Source organism: Aphelocoma coerulescens, chromosome 1 (assembly GCF_041296385.1).
Source record: "Aphelocoma coerulescens isolate FSJ_1873_10779 chromosome 1, UR_Acoe_1.0, whole genome shotgun sequence".
Classification (NCBI taxonomy): Eukaryota; Metazoa; Chordata; class Aves; order Passeriformes; family Corvidae; genus Aphelocoma; species Aphelocoma coerulescens.
In genome coordinates, this window is record NC_091013.1 from 30,051,892 (window position 1) to 30,079,075 (window position 27,184).

Below are 27,184 nucleotides of genomic sequence, written 5' to 3' on the forward strand. Positions count from 1 at the left end.
ACTTAAGCTAATTTTTTCAAGGTAGTTGTCCACATGCACTGCTACATAGACATGTCTTGGAGACTGTACGCCGTGCTGTCCCACGTCTGGACCCGGTGTGGGTCCTGGAGCAGCTCACAAAGCTGTTCAGGCTCATCTCAGCAACAGGCGCATGCAGGACTGTTGTGTGCATGGTGAAGCACACCAGTGCCTCAAAACGTGGTGCTTCAAGGGAAGCTTAACACTTCCCTCCCTAAAGCCTGCTTCTCAGGGAAAGCTGAAAGGGTGCTCTTGTACTGGATTATGTGAGGTACATGCCAACGAACCAAGCTACTTAGCACTAGTCCCAGAACATACAGGAATATGCTGTACATATTGCTTTGACTAACAACTTGTTATTTAAAGTTCAGAGCAAAGATTTAAACCCTGAAAAGTTTTTTCATAATTGCGGGGGGGAGGGAAGGGGGGAGGATGATGACGTACAAATGGGCAGGACTTAAAAAAATAGGAGTAAAAGAAGGATTACATAAAAAACTTCAGTTTCCTAATCAAGACTCACTGGAACTTCTTTGAAAGCACTATCCCATAGTTCCTGAGAGAAGTTAAATGCAAGCTGATCACTCCAGCTCCTGAATTTAATACATCTATCAGAGTTAACAATGACCTGGGCATGGGATCAGTCCCTTTATTTTCCATGGAAAATTCTCCTATTCTCCATTAATAGAATAACTGAATTCCCTGCTAAATACATTGTATTTATTGGTTAATTCTTCTTGGGACTAGCTGTTCTTGACTTTGTTCAATGTTTTGTAAAAATTCAAGATTAGTCTTATGATATTAAGAGCAGGTTTCAAATCTATTTCAAATCTCATAAAGATATCCTCTCCTGCTACAAAATCTTACCCTGGACTGAAAATAGGAAGACAGAATTAGTCCTTTTCAAGACAGAATCATCAAAGATCAATGGACATAAAAGAGTTTTACTTGGGAGAAAAAAGAAAGAGGCCAAATTTCAAGATAACGCAGACAGTCAGTGAGACTGGAGTGCTTGAAGCTGCTGGAATTTTTTTAAGTCATTCACAAATACTATATCTACCCTTGACAGGTCATTTCATTCTATTTAGCACTTTTTATTCTCTGTGGTTTATAAGCTCTTAAGCAAATGTAAGAGGGAGGAAAAGCTAACGTGTCTGATAATACACTATATCAGGCTGACAACCTAACTGAATTTCCCCTGTGGTGCTAGCAAAACGCTGTTCCAAAAAGTAATAATGCATACCAAAAAAAAGAGAGAGAGAGAAAAGGGGGGGGGAAAGGATCATAGAGATCATGCCGTCACATTTAATTTCAGAGAACAAAACCTGAAGCTGATTTCTCTTTAGATCAGTTGTATACCAGTTGGAACATGGGTGCCTAGCACTGCGACAGAGTAATATGATCTGAGCTTTAAATAGCTGCCAAATAACCATGTGGTGGCTGGCAGCATTAAACGTGTTGCAACGAGAATGATCTGTTTCAAAGTAAAGCCACATAACAGAGGATTAGTCAATCTGATGTGGTATAGAAGAGGAGGGGGGAACGTTTTTCATTATCCTTCTGGGTTTCTCTCTGGTTTAAATGTGTTTCCAACTCAAAGATGCATTAATTTAAGCTCTTTCTCTTAACTGGTTTAAAACCTGAACCATGTCCAGGTCATTTCAGATAACATCTCCTAAGGTACCCGGGTACAAGGTGGGGAGTAACAGTGTGACAAATGTGAAGTAACACCACCGAGACTGTTCCCTTGTTTTAACCTAGTACAGAGTGGCTGCCTCTCAGTGTGAAAGGCACCTTCCCTGTGCAGAGCTGCTCTCCACCTCCTACCCCCCCACCCTGCTACCATCCCCCCACTTGCCTAGCTTGTACCAAATGCATCCTTGCCAGATTTTAGGAACAGATAAGGAACAGATCTACAGCAAGTAACATAGGGTGATTCATACTCCAAGCCCTCTCCTTCTCCTCAGAGCAAAATGTGGAGGCTTGCAGCACTCCATGAGGCCCTTCTGGGCTCTTTGGGACATAGGGAAAAATCAGGTGCAGTGTGGAGATGTCCAATATAGGAGTTGCTGCCAGCCCTCCATTCCATCTTACCTTCAAGTCAAATGGCTCTTCTGACCACTACTGTTATCACGTCTCCTGGGTAGATAAGGCACATAAGGACTGGAAAGACAGACCAGTATTGGTCTTAAACTGGTAATGTGAATGAGAGACACACAGGGAAAAGTAGTGCTGTAAATACTTGTGATTCTTCATCCCTTCTGTCACATTTGATTATAGATGACTGACTTCTGTTTTTAATTTCAGTGTCTCCACCGACTTCAGCTGCATCAGTTCAGACTTTCTGTAAGTTAACACAGCAGAATTTCATGTGAACATACTTTATCTAGTCCTCACTGCCTGGGAATCACACTGCCAAAAGGACAAACAGGAACAGGAGAGCCAGGGGAGAGCCAGCTGCTGCATCAGAAGGTAAATAGCTCATTTAAGATGTTCAACATGACTCCGTAAAAGATAATAAGCACAACATACTCCGCAGCCAGGATTTTGCAAGAATGGAGACAGCAATAGATACTACCTACAGTTGTCCTACTAGCAGTTTACTAGCTCACTACAGAGTACAGTCTCAGCTGCAGCAGGTAGGCACCCTGCGGAGAAATAAAGCAGACTTTTTTTTACATTTCCTCAAAGGAGAACACTGCTTTACCTCATTAATGTAAATGCCAATAAACAGCCACAAATTTAATGAAAGTCAGCTCCAGCGAAACTCACAGCAGCCACCCAAATGAGTAAAAAGGATGAACTGGGGCAAATCCTTTTCTGACTGGTCTTGTCTGCAGCTGCCTTTGCCACATTGCATCGGTGCATCCCCCAGGGATCAAAAACTGCTGCACAGAGGGCTGGCAGACAGCACAGAGGGACACTCATCCGTCTTTTTCTCCCTCCTTTCTCACCACCTTCTCCTCATTTTCACACTGCCCCCTTTGTGGGCAGTCACAGTCCTTGCCATGTTTGCACTGGACAAATGGATGATTTACAGGTTGAAAGTAATCAGAAAATGCTTCTTATTTACTCTTTTTCCTTTTGCCATCACTCTTCCAAACCCATGTATTAAAAAAATAAATCTCTTTTCTTCCCATATGATCACAGGCTATTAAGCCAGTGAGGAAACTATTAAGGAAAAAAAAACAAACAACCAAACTCCCAAACTCCTGTGTTTGTGGGGAACACAGTTCTTTGACCAATTTCACAGAATATTTTGATTAAAGTTTTTAATCCCCTTTACAATATTTTATTCAGCTCTCATGAAAATCCCTGCATCCCTGCCAAGGATTTTCTAGACAAAAGCATATCTGGAAGAATGCCACAGAGCAAGTCACCTTAGCTGGCCTGTCTTTCCCAAGTTCTTACAAACCCATTCTCCTGCACATAGCTCTTTAATGAAATCAGAAGAACAAGAGTTAAATTGTGCTTTTAGGCAGTATCCATCCAGAAATGCCTCCCTACCACCCTCAACACCATTCCTTGGTCTGCAGCAACTACTTATTATGTATCACGTGCTTACCTACATACATTTTTTGGAGAGAGCAAACAAACCCCACCATTTTAGAAGGAACCTGATTTTCAGTTCTTCCATTAAGATGGAATCCACTAAAAGCAAATTGATAGAGCTACAGACTGCTGCCAAAGTATGAGTTTGAGTGAAGAACTAATGAGGACGCAAGCAATTTCTACTGGTGTTGGAAAGGCTTCCAGACATTGCAAAGAGAATCCTCAGAAACACCTTGGATCTTCAACAGCCATTACATCCACAGTCTGACCCAAAGGGTTGCCTCCAAGAGAGGATGTCTTGCACACAAAAGTGTAACTAATTTAGCTGCATAATGGAGAGCCTTCTGAAGATGCACATGGGCTGAATTAAGGGCACCACGGGAGCCTTTGGCTCATTCCTTGCAGAGTTTATTAGTTGCTGCTGCACACATGGTTGGGTTTGCTGGAAGAGGTCCAGCTCTGAGGCACCTCTCAATTCCTCCAGCTTCCAAAAACTGCAAGAAAGTGGCTCAAGCATATTGCCCCCTCTAAGCTCTCGTGGAGAAGGACTCTCCCCTGCAGAGAAGCAGACAGGGTTTGGGAGGGGTACCTAGTCAATAACTCTTGATTACTGAGTTTACCTTCACAATTTCCAGTGAGTGTCCTAGACTGTAAAGAGGGCAAATACCAACAGGGTGTATTATTTGAGAAACAGTATGTGATTGTGTAATTAAGGGCAGGAATATAATACCATATGCACAACGAGCAGGGTTAATTTCAGCATTTCCTGACTAACCAAAGGCATTATACTGTAACCCTAATGTTCTCCGGATGGCAATCATTTATGTGGCATTCATATATACATTTATGAATATTTGGTTAAAATTCACCCATCATACTCTCTGACACAGTAATTAAAAACACTGTGTTATTTGCCAATAAAAATATTTTTGTGAATTGGTAATTATTCTAAACCTCAGAGTCCCAGCTTCCCTACCTCCCACTCTTGTTGTCTTCCTGTTCTATAATGTATAACACTAATCTTGATGAGGGAAAAATAAATAAGTAGCAGGAAAGGCTGGAAAGCTTCCAATCAAGAAAGCTCCCAAAATGGAAGTAACATCCAATCTGGCCCACCACATCTTCTATGTGGGCATTCCCTTCCTGCCTTTTAGCAATGCTTTCAGTATTCATAACAGCTGTGGGATTAAGCATTATGAACAAGAACAAACCGACATGCAGCCTTTACTTTTCCCCATCAGCCCCAAACTATTCTGCATTGAGTTACAAAGTGAAAACCAGCACACTCTCAGATGGATTTAATTTCTATTTGGGCCCAATGCCAGAAAAAGTTTCCCCACTGTTAAAACTCAACCCCACCTTTTCCATACCATGCCTACAGTCTCATCCTTACCCCATCTTCCACACAGATGTGCACGCACACACACACAGAACCAACCACTCCTACAATGCAGAACCAAATCCATCTCCCCTGCTGTCTTAGTTAGGCTCATTGCTTTCCCTAGCAAGCCTAGTAGGCAAGTTGGATTTGGTTTATAATGCAGACTTTTAATATGTGGGAAAATGAAGGCTGCATAAGACACACATTTTTATGTCCTAGATATTGTCTTGATAATAAACCTTTTTTAATAAAAAATTAATTTTACACAACCATGAAAATATTTGTTAGAGGTGCCAATTGTTCCACTGAAAAATAAAAGGGTTAAAACTTAATTAAAATAATAATGCTATAATTCAAAATACAATTTTGGCATAACTTCAGATAGTGATTGTACTACGGCATTTTGGCTTACAGAATCATGCAACACACATGGATCTCAGAATACAGAAGTACACAGCTTTCAAATGCATACAGAAAAGAGAAACGGGTAATAGAACAGTTAAGCTTTTACACATTCATGGAAATTGCCTTCTCTCTCGTCCTCTTCCTATGGGTGCTGCATGAACAACTGCACTCTATTTTTATAAAGTGCAGACATGTTTGCTGCCATTAAAGCTAAGGCAAGTCATGGAAAGCAGGAGAGGAGGTAGATTGAATTACTGCATCTGAATGTTTGCCTTCTCCTCTACCTTGTGCCATTCTCTACAAACAGAAATGCAGTGTAAATGCTAAAAGATAAATGTATAAAATGTTGATTTGAGCCACTTCATGTGGGCCTTTTACTTGCAGAAAATTTTTGCTTTCTTCTGTTTGTTAATCTACAAAAATGCTGCTAATAGTAAAATGTGAAGAACCACAAGAGTACTTCCTAAAGAATTAAAAACAACTAGTTGGGACTAAAGGTGGTTTCGTCCTCTATTGAGTTTTGTGTCCTTTACCCTTAAACAAGTAATAGGAGAACTTCCAGAAGTCTGCCTGCACACTTAGGATTGCCATAATGGTAATAATGTACAAAATTGTGTTCCAGTTTACACTTGTCACGAAGTTTCACAAGTATTGCTGTATTCCCTTCAGCGGTGCCTGACTAGTCTGAGTGTAAATAAATGGCACGCCCTACCAACAAGAACAGCATTCCTGCTAATAAAGCAAAAAATACTCCTATAGGAGCCAACATAAAAGACCAGCCATAACGTACATAAACAGCAAAGTCTGGACAATCCATTTTTTTCATGTTTGTGTAGTCTTCCAGATCAGCCATGGCCTGGACCCAGATGACATACATCACGACTACCAGCGAAAACAAGACACCTGGAAAAGAAACACCAGGTTTTAACAACAGAGTGAGAGACAGATGCTGGGTGCATTTACTGTATTACCTAAAAATCCATCAATGCTTGAGGTCCTGTCTGCATGGCACAGTCAGCCACCACTGGATCATTTTTGGCTTTGGCTTCCACTAACTAGAAGTATGTCCATCTTGCTCCTGATTTGCACTGAAAGGCATACGCCCATGACAAAGGAGATATCTGGTTTTGGTAGGCAGACTTTAAGGACAAAATTCATGCAGATATTTACTGTTTTGAATTCAGGGGTCAGGGTGGGGGAAGGTGGTGGGATGGACTGGGACAATCTGGGGGAAAAAAACCTGCTTTTGCTTCCCAAATTCTGGCATTGTTTTTATCAGTCTTTTGGATGAGATATAGAAAGGAGTGGGAAATGTTTCTATCCTCTTCACCTCTCTGCATTTGCTTCTTTATTCTTATGAAAAGGGCTGTGTTTGGAACAGACAATTTTAGAGTATTCTACCCAAATATTTTGAAGCAAAATTCAAATCTGTTTAATTCAAAATCATCCACATTTAGAAAAGAAGCTCTTAGTATAGGAACAAAGCCCAACAATAATTAAATAATAACTATGAAACAGGCTATTAGTAATAATCTCAAATTGGATACAACAGTTTCCTTAAATTAATCCACCACATAATTCACAGCCTTTTCCCAACCACTCCTCTGAAAGGCCTTTGAATTGTTTATACATTATAGTAACAGGAGCACATGTCCTTACAAACTTTGTTAATCTCCTTGTTACTATACACCAGAAGGACATATAAGAAGAAAGTGCTTTCCAAAGTATCAGTTGCATTCCTAATATTTCATTTCACTTTAGAGGAATGTGGACACTTGAGAAATGCAAGCCTGCAGCACAGATGCTCCAGAAGAAGATTTGCTGGAGAACCGAGGGCACGAGTCTAAATTTTTTGCATGCTCCAGCCTGTACCCATTTGCTCCCTGAGCTCCAGCTGTCACAGCAGCGTTGCAGCAGCAGGACCATCTATTCCAACACTAAAATATTTGAGGGACACCACCCCATCGTGTTTTCATCCCAGGATGTTTAGGTGCCTCATTAAAACATAAGTCAGTGCATAGTCCTGGGAACGCTTCACTGCCAAACTTGAGGCTGCACACTGTAAGTCAAAGGTATTTGTGGTCTCTTCTCCATCCTGCTAAATACTTGCAATGCAACCTTGAACAAATGTGACATTTGTGGCAAAACCCGCAAATGCACTTTGCAAGCACCCGTGGCCAGCCATAAATGTGACATTTGTGGCAAAACCCGCAAATGCACTTTGCAAGCACCCGTGGCCAGCCATTTGCTTCCATATCCACGTCCTGGTATCCTTTGATGGTTACCTTTCCCCATCCCCAACTTGAGATGCTGCCTCACAGCCTCCTTTCCCAGCAGCTGTTGTCCTCACTCCCTCACCTGAGGCAGACAAAACCAGGCAGGTTTGATGCAGCTTAACCTGGTGATTTGATGATCTTTCTATTACTGCTTTATGGACAAAATATATCTTTACATACATCCTGAACATCTGATAGGTGAGAACTCATGGCTCAATCCTTATAAACACTATATTGTGAAGACCAACAAAGAAAGGGCTGAAGTAGTTAACCTGTGGCATGATCAAAACATAACTGAAATTCCCAAAGGATCTGCAGTTTCTAGGAGCCTGAAATAAAAGTCGAAAAACTAAATAAAGAAGGAGGCAGACACATTTTGTGTCTTTGAAATACACTTCCAGGATTACATTTTTTGCTAGGGTTCACATTCCTAACAAAGTTGAAAAAACCCAACACTCAACTCTAAGAGGCATAAATTCAATTTTGAAAGTATTTTACCTAAGTAAAACTCAATTTTGATGGAATTTAGTACTGTGCCTGTATTAAACATAAAACCACTGAAACAATCAGAGGAAAGGATTGCCTTAGGGCCAGACATGAAGAATGAGAAATTAAATTGAAGACTCTTCAAATATAATTCAAATTAAGCAGAAGATTCCTAGAACAAAACATCTAATGATAACAGATAATGTAGGCAACACAGGAAAATTAAAACCAAACAGGGCTAGTAACTTTTGATTTAAAAAGTAGAAAGATTCAGGGACAAATTCATAAATGGAGTCATTAAATATATGGATTTTGTTCAAGGTTTCAAAACTTGAACAAAAAAAAAAAATTATAGCCATAAGATTTGGAAAGATACATTAATAATCTGGCAAAATCCATAAGGAATTGGAATTTACCTCTTCAGCTGGCTGTGCTGTGCCTATGCATTTTGAAACTAGTCTTCTACTTATTCTCTACTTTGGGGAAAACTCGGCCCAAAACAATAATAAAAAAGTAGTGATGCATATTCCATTATTATAGCAGCAGGTAAGTTTAACCAGGCCTTGCACATCTGGAATGCCCTCTGGCATCCTGGGTAGGAGCAAATTTATGTAGGGCAGTTAGAAACGTCTGTCATTAAAACAAAATGGCATCAAAGGTGCCTTAATTGAGAAATGGGCATCTCCTGCTTTTCAGGCACTCTGATGCAACACCTAGGTGGTTAAACTAGAATCAACACCATGTAGGTGCAAAATAGCAAGCCAGTGCAGCCAGTGGTAAAACAGCTTCAGGGAATCTATCATCCATCGGGTGTGATTTCACAGCAAGCTGTTACACCTGTGAGTGGCAAATTGTTGGGTATGGAAATTCGCAGAAGAAATGTATGTCAAGCAGAGATAAATGTTCTTCCTTAAAAGGGAAGAAAAACAAAGGAAGAGTATGTAAACCCTCTTAGTTAATTAAGGCACTAAAGGAGTATTTAAGGATTCTCATCACCTGCTAATGGAGACTAATTAAAAGGAGTATTACTTAGCATGTTCAATAAATATCTTGAACTATAGAATCAGGCTAAGTAAAACTGACCATGTCCTGTTTCCTCCATCAGTATTTCATTCATTAGCACTCTTTTTGTCTAGTTTTCACAGAGTTATGATTTCACAGGTGTTATGCACTTAGACAGGAGTTTACTGAATATATATTTATCCTGAGAAATATGCTCCTGAAGTCTTGCACTGACTATCTATTGTGAATGTCATGAACTCTCAAAGCCAAACTCCACGAGAAAATTACTGAGATTGAAGAAAACTCGGCAATTTCTTGAAGCAAATATTTTTAGGAACAGCGTGTGCTATGCTACATTTCTACGTTTTTGGCATTTAGACCTTTTTCATAGAGTGCAGGCGTCCTTTTGCCTTTGCCTTTTAGTGAACAAAAAATAGAACAGCAGTTGCATGAATCAGGAATGATGGGGGAAATTATTCCTAGAACATGAAATATGTCTGAGAGAGATTAAGACAAATAAATACTTCCCTTCTACTCCTTTTTCTTTCTTTTTTTTTCATTTTGCTTTTTTTTCTTATAAACACACATGCTTGAAACACAGCTCTGTGCAGTGTGATAAGACATGGATTTCTCTGAGGTCACTCTTTTCTGTCTTTCGCATTCATTCTTTTGAATTTCTTTCAAACAAATACTTGTGCATATTGTAGAGGAGAAAGAATACAGAACCTTTAGAAATGTCTGTGAATTCAAGAAGCAGTTTGCTGGCCTTTAGTACTGATTCTTCCCACGTAGAAATGCCTTTCACTTGTCACTGGTGAATGGCTGTTTATGGCATGAATCTTTTACTATGCAGACACGAAGACAACAGGTGCTGGAAAGAATGATGTGAGCTTTTTACTTATGCCTGGAAGTTTAGAACTCTTTATCTTACTTGTGGAAAACTTTTATGTGCATATTTTTTTATTAAATGCATTTTTCTGTTCTTGTCCTTATTTCAGATTCTACCACCTACCTTGGCCTCTTGCGACCTTTATTTAAAAATAACAGTTAACATTGTCTGCTGAAGTACATGCAGAGCTTCCCATGTAAGAATTATGGAAGTAGGTAAATGTCTCTGAAAAGAGATTTTTGTCCTCATCTAGGATCTCAAATTAAAGTTTTTTCACTCTTCTGGCAGGAAGCAGGAGTCATGCTTCTAATCTTGCTTCTTCACCAGGGTGTGATTCCGTAATGTTCTGTGCACATCCTGGAATATTGCTTATTGGCATCAGTACAAGAGGACAGTTTTTACCACCACCAAAGCAGAAAGAGGCACAAGGTAATTATGGACTTTATTGAAGGCTACTCTAAGAGATCATTTTATGGCAGCTTCTTTTCCTATGACCTTTGAAGCAACTATAAGGCTTCTTACAGTTTGCAGTACTGCAGCTGCTCTTGGACCATCCTCTGAGGTAGCAGACAGGGAGGTGAGGCTGCAAAGGAAGCACTCAAGTCACTGACTGTGGTATCATTGAATTGATACTCACTTTTCCTCACAGGTATTGCAGCTGTAGTTTCACCTGTGGCCTCAGGTGGTTAATAAGGTTATAAAGTTTTGCTACTCCAAATTAAGGAAAAATGGGTCAGGAAAATGATAGGTGGCGTTACTTGTAGTTATAATGGCCATGGAATGGCAAAGGTTAATGTCCTAGGAGGAATACAGAAAGTGAGTAAGACCCAGAACTTAGGAGAACACATTCCAATCTGTGCAGAGAACTGGTAGGCAAGATCCTAAGAGAGGCTGCCTTGAAGAGCAAAGACTGCCTTAAAGGACAAAGAGGCCCAGAAGAACTTGGTGTTCCTCATAGGCAATTTCCTTAAAGGACAAGAATGGCCCCTTTAAGTGTACAAGAATTCAAGCAGACCTGTCAGAAACAACAATTAATATCATACAGAGCTGCATTAGCAAGAACACCATCATCAGATTTGAAAATACTATTATCGCCCTTTGTTCAACACTGGTGTTATCATATGTGGTAAGCTATGTCAGTTTTGGGTCCCCTGGTGAAATAGAGATAGTGATAAACTGGGATGATGACCACCAAAATGGTTAGGAGAACGGAGAACAAGTAGAGGCTGAGTGAGCTGGGCAATTTTAGTCTGGAAAAGAATCCAGTCTTCATTTTTCTAAATGGAGTTATAGAAAAGATGGGGATAGACTTTTCAGTGACCTACAGACTTGCAAGGATGAGATGTAATTGTCACAAACTGCATCAAGGGCAATTTCAGGTGAAAACAAGAAAAAGGAAAATATTTCTCACAATGAAATTGGTCAAACTGAGACAAGCAACCAAAGATGCTGTGGAACATCAATTATTGGAGATTTTAAAAACTTGATTGGATAAGGCTCTGAGCTGCCTGAGAAGACAACCCTGCTCTAAATGGGACGTCAGACTTGATTGCCACAAGGGGTCCTTTTCAACTGATTTTTTTTGTGTCACTCGGGATTTCCATTTAGGCTTCTTGAATGGGTCTCTCCAAAAGGCAAGCCTATCTACCTTATCACACAGAAGGTGAGGTGTCCATCTGAGTGTTTCTTACTGTTGACAATAGAAATTTAAGCAGTTGGTTCATACAAGACAGTTTTCAGATGGCTGAACAGCTGGCATGAATCTCATTACCAAAAATATCTTCAGCTACTTCCTGAACCCTAAGATGTCAGCAGACCATGCTACAAGCCGTACTCTTCAATTGAGGCAGAACTTTTCTCCGCTGCTAATTTTTCAGTTAAGGTTGCAGAAGTATAACGATACTTCTGTCCAGTAACAGATATTAAAGTTATTTCATCTAACTTTAAAACATGTAAGTAGGAAAACAACTGATTTCCTTATCTTCTTCCTAACTTCCACAGAACCATCTTGTCTAACTTTCTTCTCAGAAGACTATTCTCTACAGTATAACACATACTTTAATTTTGTGGTAAGATGGCATCCAGGCTCTTTCAAAATAATGTATATAATTCTTTTTTTTCTTCAAAACAAGCTTCCAGTTTCTGTCTTAGAAGAACTCCACCAGATCTAAGTCATATTAACCTAAGCCACATTACATCTTTTAATTTTCCCATTAGGTCCATGTTTAAGTAGATGTACATCCTGGCTGCATCCTGATCACATGTTTGAGAAGTGGTAAATATGCACCACTTCTCATCACTCTCCCCTTCCATGCCCTGTTTTGATTTGGCAGGTAGTAAATGAACAGGCTCTCTAGTCCTGAAGGAGATGGGCAAAGTAAGGGGTCAGGGCAGCAGGGACACAGTAGATCATGTCTTCTGCATCAAGTCTATCTTATCTTGTTCTGTCTTGAGCAGGTTGAATGGCTCCTATTTTCTTCTGGCACCACTACTTTGTGACAAATTATAGCAGTATTTTGCTAAAGATCTTTGCTTTTCAACAACACTAATGGTAATAGTAAAAATAACATAGCTCTTCTCTGAAGCCCTGATTGAGAACAGTCCTGAAGTTGAAAGACACTACATACAGAGGGAGTAAAAAATCAGGATTTCCCTTGAAGAACATTTGCTCTATAGGGACAAAGGGTAAAAGGGGCAAAGACACAGACCCAAGATCACACACTGGGATAATAAAGCTCACTTAACTTCACATACCTAAAGAAATAATCTCTCTAGATTCTCTTAGTAAAGGAAAGAGAGGTGTAGGGTTCCTCCATAGCACACACATCCGATCCAACTAGGCCCCTCTTTCAGTGTGAAATGAATCCCCAGCTGGGGGAACTTCTCACATGCCTACTGTTTTTGCTGCCAGCGAATGTTATTGCCTCTTGCAGGCCTCCTAGGGAAGCCAAGGGAGGCTAGTACAGGCTTTGGGATCTAACTTTCCGTACCTAAATGAGGGCAGATGAACTGACCAGAGTGCAGAACACAAGCATTGCTTTGCACCTCTGCCCGTCAGTTCCTGGCATCTTTCAAGTGCCCTTTTCCTCTCAAACATCTTCTGCTACTTTCTAGTGACAGCTGAGGTTTTTCATGCATTACAAATGCAGAAAAAGAGCAAGACTCACATGGGCTCTTGCCCTGCAAATTACTGACAAAGAGCATTGAAATATCTAAGAATCTCCATCAGACTATGAATATTTTTTGAATGTCTTTTAAAAGTGTGAAGGAGTAATTCTCAAGGGATAAAATGTAAGTATGCAGGATTTCCTTCAGCTAAAATATTATAAAATACTTCCTATACTTCACCGAGAGTCCTTTGGAAGGGAATAACGATCACTAGCTGCGTATGAAGAGCTGAGAGGTGCAGTAGGTAAGCAAGGTCAGGGGGTCAGTATGAGAAGCAAAAAGAGGGCCCAGGCCTTTTGATCCTGACACGGGTAGCTCTACCCTGTAACACAATATGTTCTCACAGGGCTGTCTCTCACCAGACTTTAAACTAAGGAGAACAGTGATGGAGCACATGCTATCATTTACATCCTATATAACTATATCTTACACACCAGTGTAATATCTTCACAGACTTTTCAAGGTTAAGCAAACAGCATGCCAGTGAGCTGTCCATATCAGCTGAATCCTGGGGTGGGTGCATCCTCCATGGCATGTGTGGGTCATGAGGAAGGAGGGAATTCAGTTACTTGTTATCTTTCATTCACAGAGGTTTAGAGCTCCTACTTACTCATATATGACAACTATTCTGTTTAGTCCTATCACATCCAAAGCATTTTCCTGTATTGGTCATGCAAATGTGTTCTGTCTCCCAACTTCTTCAGAGTCCACTGTAATCATCTTTTGCATCACTGAAAACGGACAAAACCCTCTCCTTAGCTAAAGCCCTTGAGAATCCTATAAGGCAAGAACCTTAAATATGCATTCTTCTTCCTGTTAAAAAAAAAGTAGATTGAGATTGCAGTGTAATTCCATGATTTGTACTGGACGTGGGGGTTTTTTTAACCTTAACCCCAAAATAGCTTTTATAATAGCTTCATGACTAAATAATTGTGGAAAGAATTTTCTCCAAGTGCAGGCACTCCACAAGCCAAAGGATAGAAGCATATGCTTTCTATTTCTTTTAACCATGATTGATACAATTTTTGGTTAAGGAAAATGGAAGAAATAACACATCTTTTCTACTCTTTAATTGACTGAGCAAACATTATACCCACCAGCAATAATGAAAAAGCCTCCTCCTGCTTTGTATAGAATGTGACTGGCAAAAGGAGCTGCACAGATGATGAGGAAACTAGCCGCCACAACAGTGAGCACTCCCAGGAGCATCAGAACCGTCCAGAAACCTCGATAAACTGGAGAAAAGGAAGAAGGAATAAAAAGAAAAAATAATACAATGTTTTTTAGAACTTATCCAAGTTGGCTAACAAAGATTTTTCCTTTCCCCTTCTTTTATCCCTTGCCTTATTAACAAATGAAACATTAATTCTATTTTGCATATACTTTATATATCATGTGGATAAAATTGGGTTTGATTACCAGTCCTTACCTGATGATCATGGAAAACAGGGTCTAAGTTATTGTGAATGAAATGCATCTGCTGAATATTTAGTAGTACCTTGTAAGATAGCATCTTGACCAAATTGACACTCCTAAGAAAATGGTATGGCAAAGCTATAGCAGTGATTCTTTGGCATAAATGATTGGACTGACAGGATGCAATTATTTTACCAAAATTGTGTAGGAGAAGCAGAGAGCTGCAGTATCTTGAATTCTTAGTGCCCAGACTATATCACCAATTACAATTTGTAAGTTCTTTACAATTTACAGCTGGATAATACTCCTTATATACACCCATTCAGCAGAAAGAAACTTAAGCTAGGAGCAGGGAGAAACTAAAAAAATGTAAACCGTATTTCTGAAAAACAACTAAGTTTTAAACCAGCCTATTTCTGCTCTAAAGCTCTTTGTATTTTATTAAATTTAAAATGTGATGTTTCAGAAGCCCCTGTTAGACAGTGCCAAGCAGTGCTGAAATAATGGATGCAGCTGGTGATAAATGAGCTGAGAGTTTTGTGACATACTCTGGCCAAAAGAGTCTTTCTAACAATTAGTTTTTAGCTGGTTAATTGCACATCCATTTAACAAAGTCATCATTTTACAAATGCTACAAGAGTGACATAAATTTCTCCCATGAATTTAAAAATTGGTACATTAACACAACCCATTAGTAAAATTATGAGTTGTAAAGATCTCCATCGTCAGATCTGAAAATCTTGAAGCACTGACAATTCAGTCAGTGAAAAACATTTCCACCCAACTGAGGGAAAGCATATAAGCCAGCTGGCAAGTCAGGAAAAGTGTATCACAAAAGAAACTGCCACTTATCATCTGACAGCACCTACTTACTGTTATGGAAAAACACAACCAAGCAACTATTATACTAGTTCATATCCTGAAAGATTCAAATTCATACAGCTTGTTAGAGACAGCTATTCACAATGATTCAGGTCTGCTCTCATCTGAAATCTGAAGGCGCACTAGGGCATTAGCAGCTTGTGTTTCCCACTAATGTATTCCAAAAGTCTATGGTTTTTAACTTGACCAGCTTAAGTCAAGTTAAAGTATACATCACTAGCATTGTAAATGTATTAGCTAGATCACACTCATCACATTACATTCATCACTCTTTTTAAATAACATCCTTTTTAATCCAGGCAAACATTCAGAGACATAATTTTCCACCACACTGATCAGCAGATTTGGGCATTAAAAGGATGAATGTGTCTGAAAGTACCTGGCAGAAGGGTTAAAATTGTGGTTTGGTTCATATCCAAGTCTCCACTCCACATAAACAAAAAATTATTGGAATAGTAGGTAAGAAATAAGGCTATGGCTCAGCAAAGCAGTTAAATGTGTGTTTTGCTTTAAGTAGTATACCTCTTATGGGATTTAGGCACCTGTTTAAAGTTAAACACATAGTTAAATGATTCACTTAATGCAAATGGACAGTGAATGGAGACCTAGAAAGGTAAATCTCTCAAGTCCTTCAGTCTTGGGTTTCTGAAGCAATTTCATATTATTTTACTCATGGGGCTACTTTGATAAGCTTCATTGCAGTCTCCAAGTCTATGGGACATTACTTCCTCATTTAAAGCCTAATACCACTAAATCAATCTACAACCACCCAACTCTTTTACATGGGTGGCCCAAGGTACTTCAAAGTCATACTACATAATAGGAGACATTGGCCAAAATGGACCTTGAAAAAGCTTTCTTTTTATTATTATGGTCAGCCACCTAAGTAATGCAGCAGTGTTTCTATTTTCTGAATGGATGAGGACACAAGATTCTCCAGCATTACAAAACCAACATCCATTTTCATTATCTGCTCTTCATACAGGAAGCTTTGAAGTCTGCTTTTAGTGAAATTTCATGAGAAAATTTTGATTTGATGCTCAAATATTCTTAGAAACAGAGCACAAAAGGAGTACAAATGCAACTGATGAAAATTTGTTTAAACGTCTCTGCAACTATACAAGAGAAAAGCTGTTCCTCTGCTCCAACATTGTAACTATTTTATGCATTATATGTGAAATACTGATTTCACCTTGCTATCACCTGAAAGAATGTTCCATTCTATTTCTCTAGAAATAGTTATTTACTCTAGAGAATCATGGATAAAGTCTGATTATCCTAATACTTGTTTATTAAGCTAATTCTGTCGTTAAACATCAATTAAAAAATAGAGCATAATTGACAGGTACAAAGTCTGCTCACAAATCTTTGACTTTTCAAGCAAAATACTACCCCCTCTAATCTGCAAGGCAGAAAGTCATTCGGATCATTTGTGGCCCAGGTGTGAGGAAACACCCAGTGAGCACTTAGACTTTTACTTTTGTAAGGGAATTAAAAAGCCATCATTTTCCTGCAAAGAAGGTTTCACTTATTTTATACTCTGACCATTTTTGCTTAGACCGCATTTCCCATCTTCTCTGCCTAGATGGGAAAGATCAATTCCTACAGGGCTAATAATTCAAAATTACAACTCAGGCCTACTGCTGTCATTTAGCTTAGCTGTCACCTACAGATGGACACAGAAGAGCTGGTTGAAATTAAGTCTCCTGACTCTTCAAGTCAAAGACCTTGCTGCTCTGATGTTGAGATGAACAATGATAGGTAAAATGCAACAGAAGATGCTGCTTTTAATTACTCTTCTTATATCAAATGAAAAGGGCTGACACTGTGATCCAAAGTCTGTTTCAGGAAATAATGGTTTGGTGTACCCATATAAAGTGTATCTACAAAGAGTGCTAACAGATGTTTGCACAATTTCAAGTCTCACTGAGGTAGTTCATAGGATAGCCCAAGTTCGGGCCCAGATGACAAGGAGTACCCTTGTCTCTTCCAAGTACTTCACAGATATGTTAGAGTTACCCACCTCAAATACAGGCATCATTCCAAGTATTTCCTACAACAGAAGAAATAAAGTACAGCCACTATGTAGGGTATGCCCAGCCACTGCCCTGGAGGGACGTCTGCTGAGATAAGGCGATTGAGCAATCTCCCAGCAGGACCCCTGGGAAGGCAGCTACTCTTCAGTTATGGTGAGAAGAAGACAGACCCAGAATCCTCTGGGAGACCCTATGCAGTTCTTTTGTAACCCATTGGCCTTTACCCTCTGACACCCACCCCCTGTATCCCTATAAAGCTAGCCCCCTGCCCCTGCAAGGGCAGAGAGCGAGCTCGTCCCTGGCTCCCCTTCGCCAGAGTACAGACCAATAAAGCTACCTCGTGTAGAGCAGCTACACAGGCCTCTTGTCTCTCTCCCTGGTCTGGCCTGGAGGCTGCCCTGAAGAGCTGAGTTGAAATCATGAGCTGATAATCACTAAGGAGCTGACGGCCTCTGCATGGGCCCTCCTAGGCAGCAGCTGAGGGAAGACACCGGGCCTCCGGAAGATGATCTCTTTCGGGACCATCTCTCTGGACCGGTCACAGCTTCCTCGGTCAGAGCTACTGACCCCACACCAGCTGTCATAATTGCAGAGTGCAAAGTAAACATATCTGCAGTGTTCAAAATCTTAGATACCACTGCTCTGTGTTGCAAGTGTGCTAAACAGAAGGTTTTGTAACTTGTCTTGGTAAGCTGCCCCTCTGTTGAGGACAACATTTGCCTTGGAAATGACAGGCAGACCTAAAAATAAAAAAAGACTTAGCAGAAAACGAGAGTACACACAACTGCACCATTGGGCCTGTATGAGAACATTATATTCCTCCAAAATTGTATGACCTGTAGTTTTCCCTTGTTACTTGCTTTTCTCTCTAAAGATCCTAATTTAGGTCCCTCCAGGGACTTTTGCATTATTTGAAAACTAGAAGAAGTATCTGGGTTTGTCCAATGGACCAAATTTTGGAGAAATGGGTGAAAATCACCAAAAGCCTTGTTTTCTAGTATCAAAAAGCCTTTTATCTAGTAGATCCCATCATTGATTACAAACTGAAGTTACAGATTCATATTTTAAGACTTTACTGATGCATGATATAAAAGACAAGCAATAACATGTTTGAAAAGTTACAGAGCTGTGTCACCTACAACACACGCTTGTGCAGCAGTCATGCACGCCTCTGGAGCTCCATAACAGTTAGTCAGGGACAGCCAGGTTAATGACTCAAAGCAACGCCCTTCCACTGTTGGAGACGTTAACATCAGCATCATGAAAGCATACCAAATATTTTATTGCCCTTGCTGGGTTAAAGTGTTTTCAAAACACAGCCATCAGTCCATACAAGTACTGTAGTCTACCATAAAAACCCCAGCCACTTAATCTTGAATTTAATATCAATATGAATTATTAAGCACTATAAGGATGAAAAACCTTTTGAAACGTGTGGGTACAATGCCACATAAACATTTCTGAGGCAAAATGACTTGGAAAAGTTGCCTTGAACTATCACGGACAAGCTCATATCTAAAAGGGAGCATTTACTGTCATCTGACTGCAGATTGTATTTTAGAGTATGTCTTTTTTTACGTCTCTATTTCATGTAAGAGATATTGAAATGCTTTTGAGAAGAGTATTGCCACACACAGTGCCAATACAGTGAAAGGTGAAGTGCCTGATCTGCTCTCAACCAGGAGTGTCTTCTCTTCACATAAACAACTGTAAATGAAATCACCTATCTCAGCAGCAGCACAGGAGACACACCTGGCAACACAGTAAACCTTGCAAGACTTTTCTCAGCTTCATTCAGCACCCTTTACTATCCCTTAGTAATATTTTTTTAATAACTTTAACAGTAAAACAAATACATTATTCACAGGATGGATACACTGCTGTTTAAGATGCTTCTTACTTTGTTGCTGCTTGGGGGCTACAGAGTTCTCCCTTATAAATGTACTGTATTAAAATCTCTCATGGGCAATTATATGACTGTATTACATAAGAGCATTTTTTTCCCCTAGAAATAGACTGCTGCTAACACTGCACTTGTACAAATTCTATTTTCAGATTTTATTGCTGATATTTTCCAGATTACTTTAGGTTAATTTCAACCCATTAACAAACCTGCCAACAAATTTGATCTCACCATTTTTGGATTTAACAGTTGCTGAATCATACTTTTGCTTCAGTCCTATAAACATTGTGTATTATCCATTAGGCGTTATTTCAAATGCTGGCAATGTGCCCAGCACTGGACAAAATAAGATACTAAGATTCAGGAAAAACAACACTAGCAGCTACAAATCAGAGTATTAAACTAATGTGCCTGTGCTGCCCCGTTAAAACGCTTCCACTTCAGCTTCAAAAGCTGTTGGGAGCACTTAGGGAACTTTTGTTTATTTCCAAATTAAGTTGAAAAAAATCGCCTCAAAAGTAAAAATAATGAATTAGTGACTGTTAGATTTTTCACTTCTTTTTCTTAGGAATAATCTCACTATGGCCAATGAGACTATTTCCATGAGTAAGAACTTTGCACATTTTCCAAAAACAGGCCTAATATTGTCCTATAGTAAAAGAACTGTAGAACGGTGTGACAGTCCTTGAACATCAGTGTTAAGTAATCTAATGACATGATACTGTGCATTAATCTAGCTATCAATGAATTAATATTAAAGTACTAGAATATTAAGTTTTCAGAATAGCCTGATGGGGCAACTAATCTGGTTATGATTGTGCAAATGTATGTTTATTTTAGAATATGTAGGTTGCTGCTGTGGTACTTCTATTGCATGGTCTAATTTATTTTTTATTCCTAGGTTGTAGTTTGTTGCACTTATGTATGTGAATCTTCATAAAAATGTATCTGCTAGCAGCACAATGAGGTGCTAAGTTGACTTAAGAGTGCTACATTATAATAGCTGTCACTCTAAACCTCTGTACCATCACAGAAAGTCACTAGAGTCAGGCTTCCCCTGAGTTCATTTAGAGCCTGTTTCAGGTTAAGATAAATGACATGGCCTATGAACTTAAGAACATTAACTGTGAAGGATGGTTCATGGCTTTTGAAACCATACCTCACAGTACAGCTAGGGGAAGTCCTCCCCACTCTGCCAAGATATTTAACAAAACCAATAAATGCACAAAACCATTATAACCATGATTAAAAGGTATAGCAAACTGCAATTTCAAAGCAATGCTATCTAACCCTTTGAAGCTGATCATGCATCTAACAGTAATGATTAGAAGATACCTGATACATTAAAGTATGCATTGAAATCTCCAATATAAGCACCCCCACAGGCTTTTGTGTCCTTACATTTCCATCTAAGGCTATAGTCCTTGACACCAAGAGCTCATAGTCTAGGTTTGTACCTCAGAATGAACTGAGTCTTTGCTCTAAAGCTTTGTAAGGCATATTCTAACACTAGACTTCCCTGTCCTTAGGGCTTTAACACAAACATAAACTCAACATACAAAAAGATGTAAATAAACTAAGAAAGGATAGGTGAGCCTGTTTTGAATTCTGGCCCAGAAAAGCACTGAGCCAAATTCCTCCTAAAGCCAAAGGAGTTATGTCAACAGAGAACTTGGTCCAGACACTGCACTCAAAAAGCATCAGAGATTTCATGTTCCTCAGGCAACTTATCTTTGCCTGAGCTCTTCTAGCTGGATGGTGACATGACACTCCAAAACCAAACCACGCTTGTGTCTCCACACAAGGGACTGCACAAGGGGCTGCAGTTAAATTCAAATTCCTCTGATAAGGTCCAAAAGTCTCTTAAGCCAAATAGTCTGTAAAAAAGGCACATGCCTTTACTTGCTCAGAAACTAATAGCCCTCTGAACAGAAAGGTAGAGATTTTTAGAAAATATGTTGCATACATGTTTGATTTTTCTAATGAAGTTTAAAGTTCTTTATTCAGCTGTTTATTTTTCTCTGAAAGAGAAAATTTCTTGTTATACACCCCTACTTAAAATAGAACTTAAAATAGATTGACTCACTAAAAATGCAATGATAAACCTGGGGAGCAGATTTGGGCTTTTTATCATCCCCAAAAGAGAGTATGTCAAGAAAGTTATGAGCCATGAAAATGTTAATATTTTATCAACAATAACAGAACCAAAAAAGGGGACAATAACCTCCATCTTTTGGTAGTGCCCTTTTATTCTATGTTTAGCTGAGGCAAAGTACTAGATGAGACAACTGGATATACAAATCATAAATGAAATCATGTTCTTCATGAAACCAAACTGAAGCCTTTTGCCACTGGCTTTATAGAAAACCATTTCCTGCACTGGGAGTCAAGAAGAAGAGGATAGCACCTTCTAGCATTTCTTAATTTAGTGACTGCAGTTGCAGCAAGGTTTTAAAAACTTGTTTGCCAAATATCATGGGCAGGATTGTCAAACTAGACTAAAGGAGAAACAAGTTTGGAACTAACAGAAGAGCTGATGACATAACCTTCTTCATAAAAAGTTGTGAAAGACTCTTGAACAATCATACCTGTTCTAGTAAATAACTCAGCTTGGATGTTGCAAATGAAATGTAGGCAAAAAAAACCCCAAACCCTCTTCAGTTTTAATGAGCTTGAAAGCAATCCAACTGTATCTATTTATATAGCAGGAATGGCTCTGAATATACTCTACCTGGACCAGCATCTATAGTACAGTTCTGCCTACTTTTAATCTCCTAATATGAAATATAGATAGGAAAATTATATTTGAGCAGTGGTTCTTTTGGCAAATATTAACTAAAATTAATTAAACTTTTGATGATATTCCTTCTCCTTTACTTTTTCTTTGTTTGTCCACTTCTGTGTAATCATGCAATATAATTTGAAGAACCTTTGTGAATGTATGAGTGAATGGTGGAATACAATTTCTGTCTAGGCTATTAGCAGCTGATGACTCTGTCACTTTCAAATGGAAAGATAAACTGTTCTAGATGTGCTATGAAGTTACAGATTAGATCTCTGAATGGTGAGGTCTGAATTCCTCCTGGACAAACAGTTCATAATTTCTAAAGATTAACAGAACCATTATAATTCTAGTTTATTTTCTTTTTCATGTCTGCAGCATAAAAATTGGATTCTAAAGACACTTCAAGGTTAGCAAAAGCAAAACTACAGCTTCAGGACAGGAAAGGATCACTTAAGTACCTTAGCAAGCTCAGAGACGTAGCATCCACACATCACAGGTTGTTTAAAAAGTCATATGAAATAGGTATCAGAAGTTATTTACTTCAAATATGTTTGCGTAAAGATCTTAATCTGATTAAGTGTACCTGATATTTTTAAGTAGTTTCTAAGTGTTGCAAAAACAGAGCTTCCTAGGCACTATTCAAACATAAAGGTTTTTATTAATGTATATCTTTCACATATATAAAAATATATACTTATATGTCTCTCTGTTACAGTACAAGATTTTCTCAGTGAAATATATCTGAGTCAGTTAAATAAACTTAGACAGCATCAAGGCTCTGCTCCTCCTTCCTCATAAAGTAAAAATTCAATACATTTCCATATGTGGTTATTTATTTAACAAAAAAACCACCCAAATAACAAAACAAACAAACAAAAAAAACCCAACCAAAATCAAAAACAGATTTATTGAAATACATGACAAGAAGTACTTGTTTAATGCATTCAGCCCAAGGAAGATACTTACTATGTTGGGGAAAAAAAGCACTAAAAAGGAAATGTCTTTTTTTTTTTTTTTTTTTTTTCCCAGAAATTACCTTCATTCTGCCATCATGCTTAAAGCTAAGCATTCATTTAAGTGCTTTGTTAAACAGTGGCTTAAATATGCATGTTGTAAAATTATGAGAAGTATGAAATACCAAAACTCTGTTAATTAAACTGTGTGGAGCAATAAGGCTGTTTTATTTTGAAGCATCCAAATTGTTTTCTTGAAACTATAGTCATTGTATTCATTTGCACCAAACAATACTTACTGATTGCAGAGTCATAAGAAGTTGAGTTGTGTTCATCTCGGAGAAGAGGAAATGGGGACAGGTAAGCATGTGTACAATTCTTAGAAGGTGACTGGTTGGCTAAGAATGAAAGAAAGCAAAAGATTAGTATTTGACCGCCTTTACAATAGTGTGTCTCTTCTTCAAATGGACAAACTGAGCTTCATAGGTCAAGATTTCAGCTTCTTTCCTAGGCAACAGCTTACAGTGAATTTTGTTTAGTAAGAGATACGAGTCTTGTTATCCAAACAAGAATATTTCTTAAAAAGCAATACAGATTTGTACTCTGGGACAGTAAATGAGCCATGCTGAAGGCACACTGCAATTTATATGTGATGCATATGTATGCTTTAGGATGCATATGTACCTTTCTCATTTGAGGGTTAATTATGTTCTTCTCATTATTGCATGTCTAAAAAAAGCAATCAAACAAACAAAATCCAGGCAATTACTTTTTCTTTTGTGAAAGAACAAACATACCAAGCATCTTCAGAAAGTTTACAATGTCCATAAATATGAGCTTAGTCTATCAAATTAGTATCCTCAAGAAAAGGGTAATTTCACCCTTTATATTAAATACTTCTAAAAATATCAACTTCTTCCTGGTGAAAGATAAAAGCTGACTATAACTTAAACCCCATTTAAATTTCAGATTCCTGACCACAGAATTTTCCAAATATTGGAATTCCAGATATTCCAGTAGTGGAAATTAACTACAGTGAATATTACATTTTTCACCTAAGACTAAGCAATATATTTAGCAAAATATGGGCTATTGAAGTCAAATTTGTATGAAGGCACCTGCTTTTCACAAGGATTATGGAAATCTTGCAATAAGGTGAGGGAGCTCCCGACCTCAGAGGGAGTGTCAAAGACTGGAGAAGTTTTGCTTGACTTCTTAATGGGAGATTTTGGTTATAAAACACTATCTGATCTTGGAATTCTATCTGTCTTAAAACCCTGGATGTAGTGAAAGAAAGCAACAGGTCATCTGTGAATGTAATAGAGGAACTCTTCCGGAGATGGTGTATCCTACACCATTTTCACAGTGGAGCTGCCCATTCCCATCTTAACCCACTTGTAGTGGGTTAAGAAGTAGATGGACAAACTATCCAAGAAAAATTAATGGACCAGGCTAACCACCAAGCTCTTTTTTCCCTACTTAACAGAAATAAGCCATCTGTTTTACAGCAAGTGGCAAAAGACCATGTAACTAAGAATGTACTCAGGTTAACAGGGCATCTGTAACAATCGCACTGTAATCTGATAGCTAAACTTGTATCATTTTGTCCTGGTGTTTCCTATAGTACAGATTACAAAAGTGTATGTCAAGAATTTATTTTAGGGTAGCTGAAGAACCTGATCCCCAAAGAAGCTATATGAAATCTAATTATTTGTAAGATATGAGCAAAATCAAGAAACACACCAAACCCCAACAGTTTTGAGAAAAAATGACTGTAGATAATTTAAAAGGAAAAATTTACTTACTATACCAAAACTTCCACATGCTGGCATTATTATCTCCTACACTTCCACTAAACCAGCACCTCCAGAAGAAACCTTCATGATGGAAAGTGGCCTTCTCTCCCTACAGAGGGAGAAAAAATATAAAAAGAAAGTCATTATTATTCAATTTTTGGACAGCTGAAAGGATTAAGTTCAATTAGATGTTGATGTAAAAAACACCACCATCATGACACACAACCTGTCTGAATTTAGGTCAGCTATAGCCTATATAAACAGTCATTCTTCTTTTGAAAGAATATAATATTGCAAAAGCAGTATCACAAAATAAAAATTCATTTTAGAGCTGATTACAAATTATTAAAAGAGGTTTTGAGGCAGGCTTGTAAGCCTCCAGAAGGTCAAAATGAGCATATTCAAAAGTTTATACAGAAGTAAATTCTTAGAAAATAAACACATCCAAGAATTCTACATATATAATTCTCATTATAAATAAAAAGTCCATACTAACCCCAGCATCTTCAGGTGCTTCTGAACAAGTTCCTATTTCTGTAGCAAGAAGCCAATAATCAGTTCCAAATGCCATCAAAAAAAGCAAAACCCCCAGAGCTGCAAAGAAGCCTCCAAAAAATATCCCCACACTAAGTTTCATTATCAAAGTTATTTTAAAAAAATCAAAACCTTAATTAATTAAAAGGTTAGCAGTAAAATAAAAAATATATATATTGTGCAAATAACTAAAAAACTGTTTGGAGAATACAGCTCATATCTGAAGAAGTTTCTCTTCACTTGACTTTCTGCCTGTGCCCTTCTTCCCAATGCCCTGTGAGTCGATTTGTGTCTCCAAATTTGTGTTCCATGTGGCTGACTCAAGTCTGACAGATGAAAAGGGCCTTCTATTTTAGGACACTGATGGCAGAGCTTTGCTCTGTTTCGCTGTCTGGGCGAGGCAGTCAGAAATAGCTGACCTTCCCCTAACTAATCAGGGATTGACTTGAAATATTACTGCAGCTGGTGCATCAACATCAGTGGAGATGGAGATGGAGTTGCAATGGCTCTGTCCATTGACATGAGTGGTGTTACAGAGCACACAGTAGTAGCAATGACTTCCAAAGTTCAGGCCTGGTGGTGAACATTTCCTTAGATGCTAGCAGGAAAGGAAACATCTGCAATGCTTTGGAAGTTACTATAAGTCACGTTATAAAATGAAGGCTGAGGATTTTTTATAGAATTTTATAATATGGTAGCCAAACCGAAGAGATGCCTCTGAAAAATCCCATATAAAAAAAATAGTTATCTTTAAAAATTTACATCCCACATTTAAGGTAATAACTGTACAAACACTAAACACAAAAACACTTAAATGCTTTATTTATTCAGATGCATCTTTTTTGCATATATCAAAAATTTATGCAGTTAAAAATTCTTTCAAGCAACTGATAAAAAAACTTCCATCTTTTTAAAACAAGAAGACACTTTCCCAAACACATGTTTTGGCCATTTTGGAAAGTTATGAGGTAAAACATTTAAATTACAAGTCCTCACTGTACAAGAAAAAGGCTTTTTCAATAACTTCATTTCATGCCAAGCAGGCCTTCCCAATCATCTCTCATGGCTTACAGGGCATGCTTCTATAGAAATTTATAGAGTTTATAATGTGCAACAGATCCTACAGTCCTTACCCAATAAAATTTCATTGGAATTACTAATCACCAGAGTAGAAAATTTTCATTGATAATGTGTACTGGGAAGTGCCGGGCTCAAACGAATGAAGCCAGTTTACTCCAGAAAACACTTGTCACAACATTTTATTGCTATAGACTTAAGACTCCAGAGGGACTCCTACTTCCAGTATTGGTTCAGACAGTGCATCAGCATGCTTGAGGAGAGCAAGGAAAACAGTGTTTCTACCACCTCCCTTCATTTCTACACAGATGAACTGGTGATGCGTCCTCAGTGGTTTTATAACACTACACTATCTGCCCAAAATCATATTCACATTTGTTACAAATCGTATTTTATTCAAACCTGATACTATACTAATTTCATACACAAGCACATCTAATATTTTGTGGCCTTTTTGCACTTCAGAGTTTCAGTGTATGCAGAGCAGCAAATGAATATTCAAACAGACTTTTTGTCATATTTGCTTTTCCTGACACCACTGATGCAGTTCATTTTGATACAGCAGAAAGAGGTTTTAGAAAACCTAATTTTGGAAAGTGATGTTTTATTGTTCATTATTAAAGAAAAC

The 27,184-nt window shown here is 38.4% G+C and overlaps 1 protein-coding gene across 1 annotated transcript; it reads right to left on the bottom strand.

The window, feature by feature from the left end:
* Positions 1-4,917: 4,917 nt before the first annotated feature.
* TMEM182 (transmembrane protein 182) lies at positions 4,918-25,778 on the bottom strand. The gene is made up of 5 exons (XM_069029055.1): positions 25,442-25,778; positions 24,955-25,054; positions 23,449-23,547; positions 14,272-14,409; positions 4,918-6,256 (listed from the first exon to the last, which is right to left on the bottom strand). The coding sequence occupies exons 1-5, from the start codon at positions 25,580-25,582 to the stop codon at positions 6,033-6,035; spliced, it is 702 nt and encodes a 233-aa protein (XP_068885156.1). The 5' UTR covers positions 25,583-25,778; the 3' UTR covers positions 4,918-6,032.
* Positions 25,779-27,184: the final 1,406 nt, after the last annotated feature.

Excerpts from the sequence above, each read along its gene's own strand:
- TMEM182 (XM_069029055.1), bottom strand. The coding sequence starts at position 25,582 with ATGAAACTTAGTGTGGGGATATTTTTTGGAGGCTTCTTTGCAGCTCTG. Across the intron at positions 14,410-23,448 it reads TTCTTATGACTCTGCAATCA|TTTATCGAGGTTTCTGGACG; the intron begins GTAAGTATTGTT and ends CCTTTTCTCCAG. Across the intron at positions 6,257-14,271 it reads AGGCTTTTTCATTATTGCTG|GTGTCTTGTTTTCGCTGGTA; the intron begins GTGGGTATAATG and ends TTTCTTTTCCAG.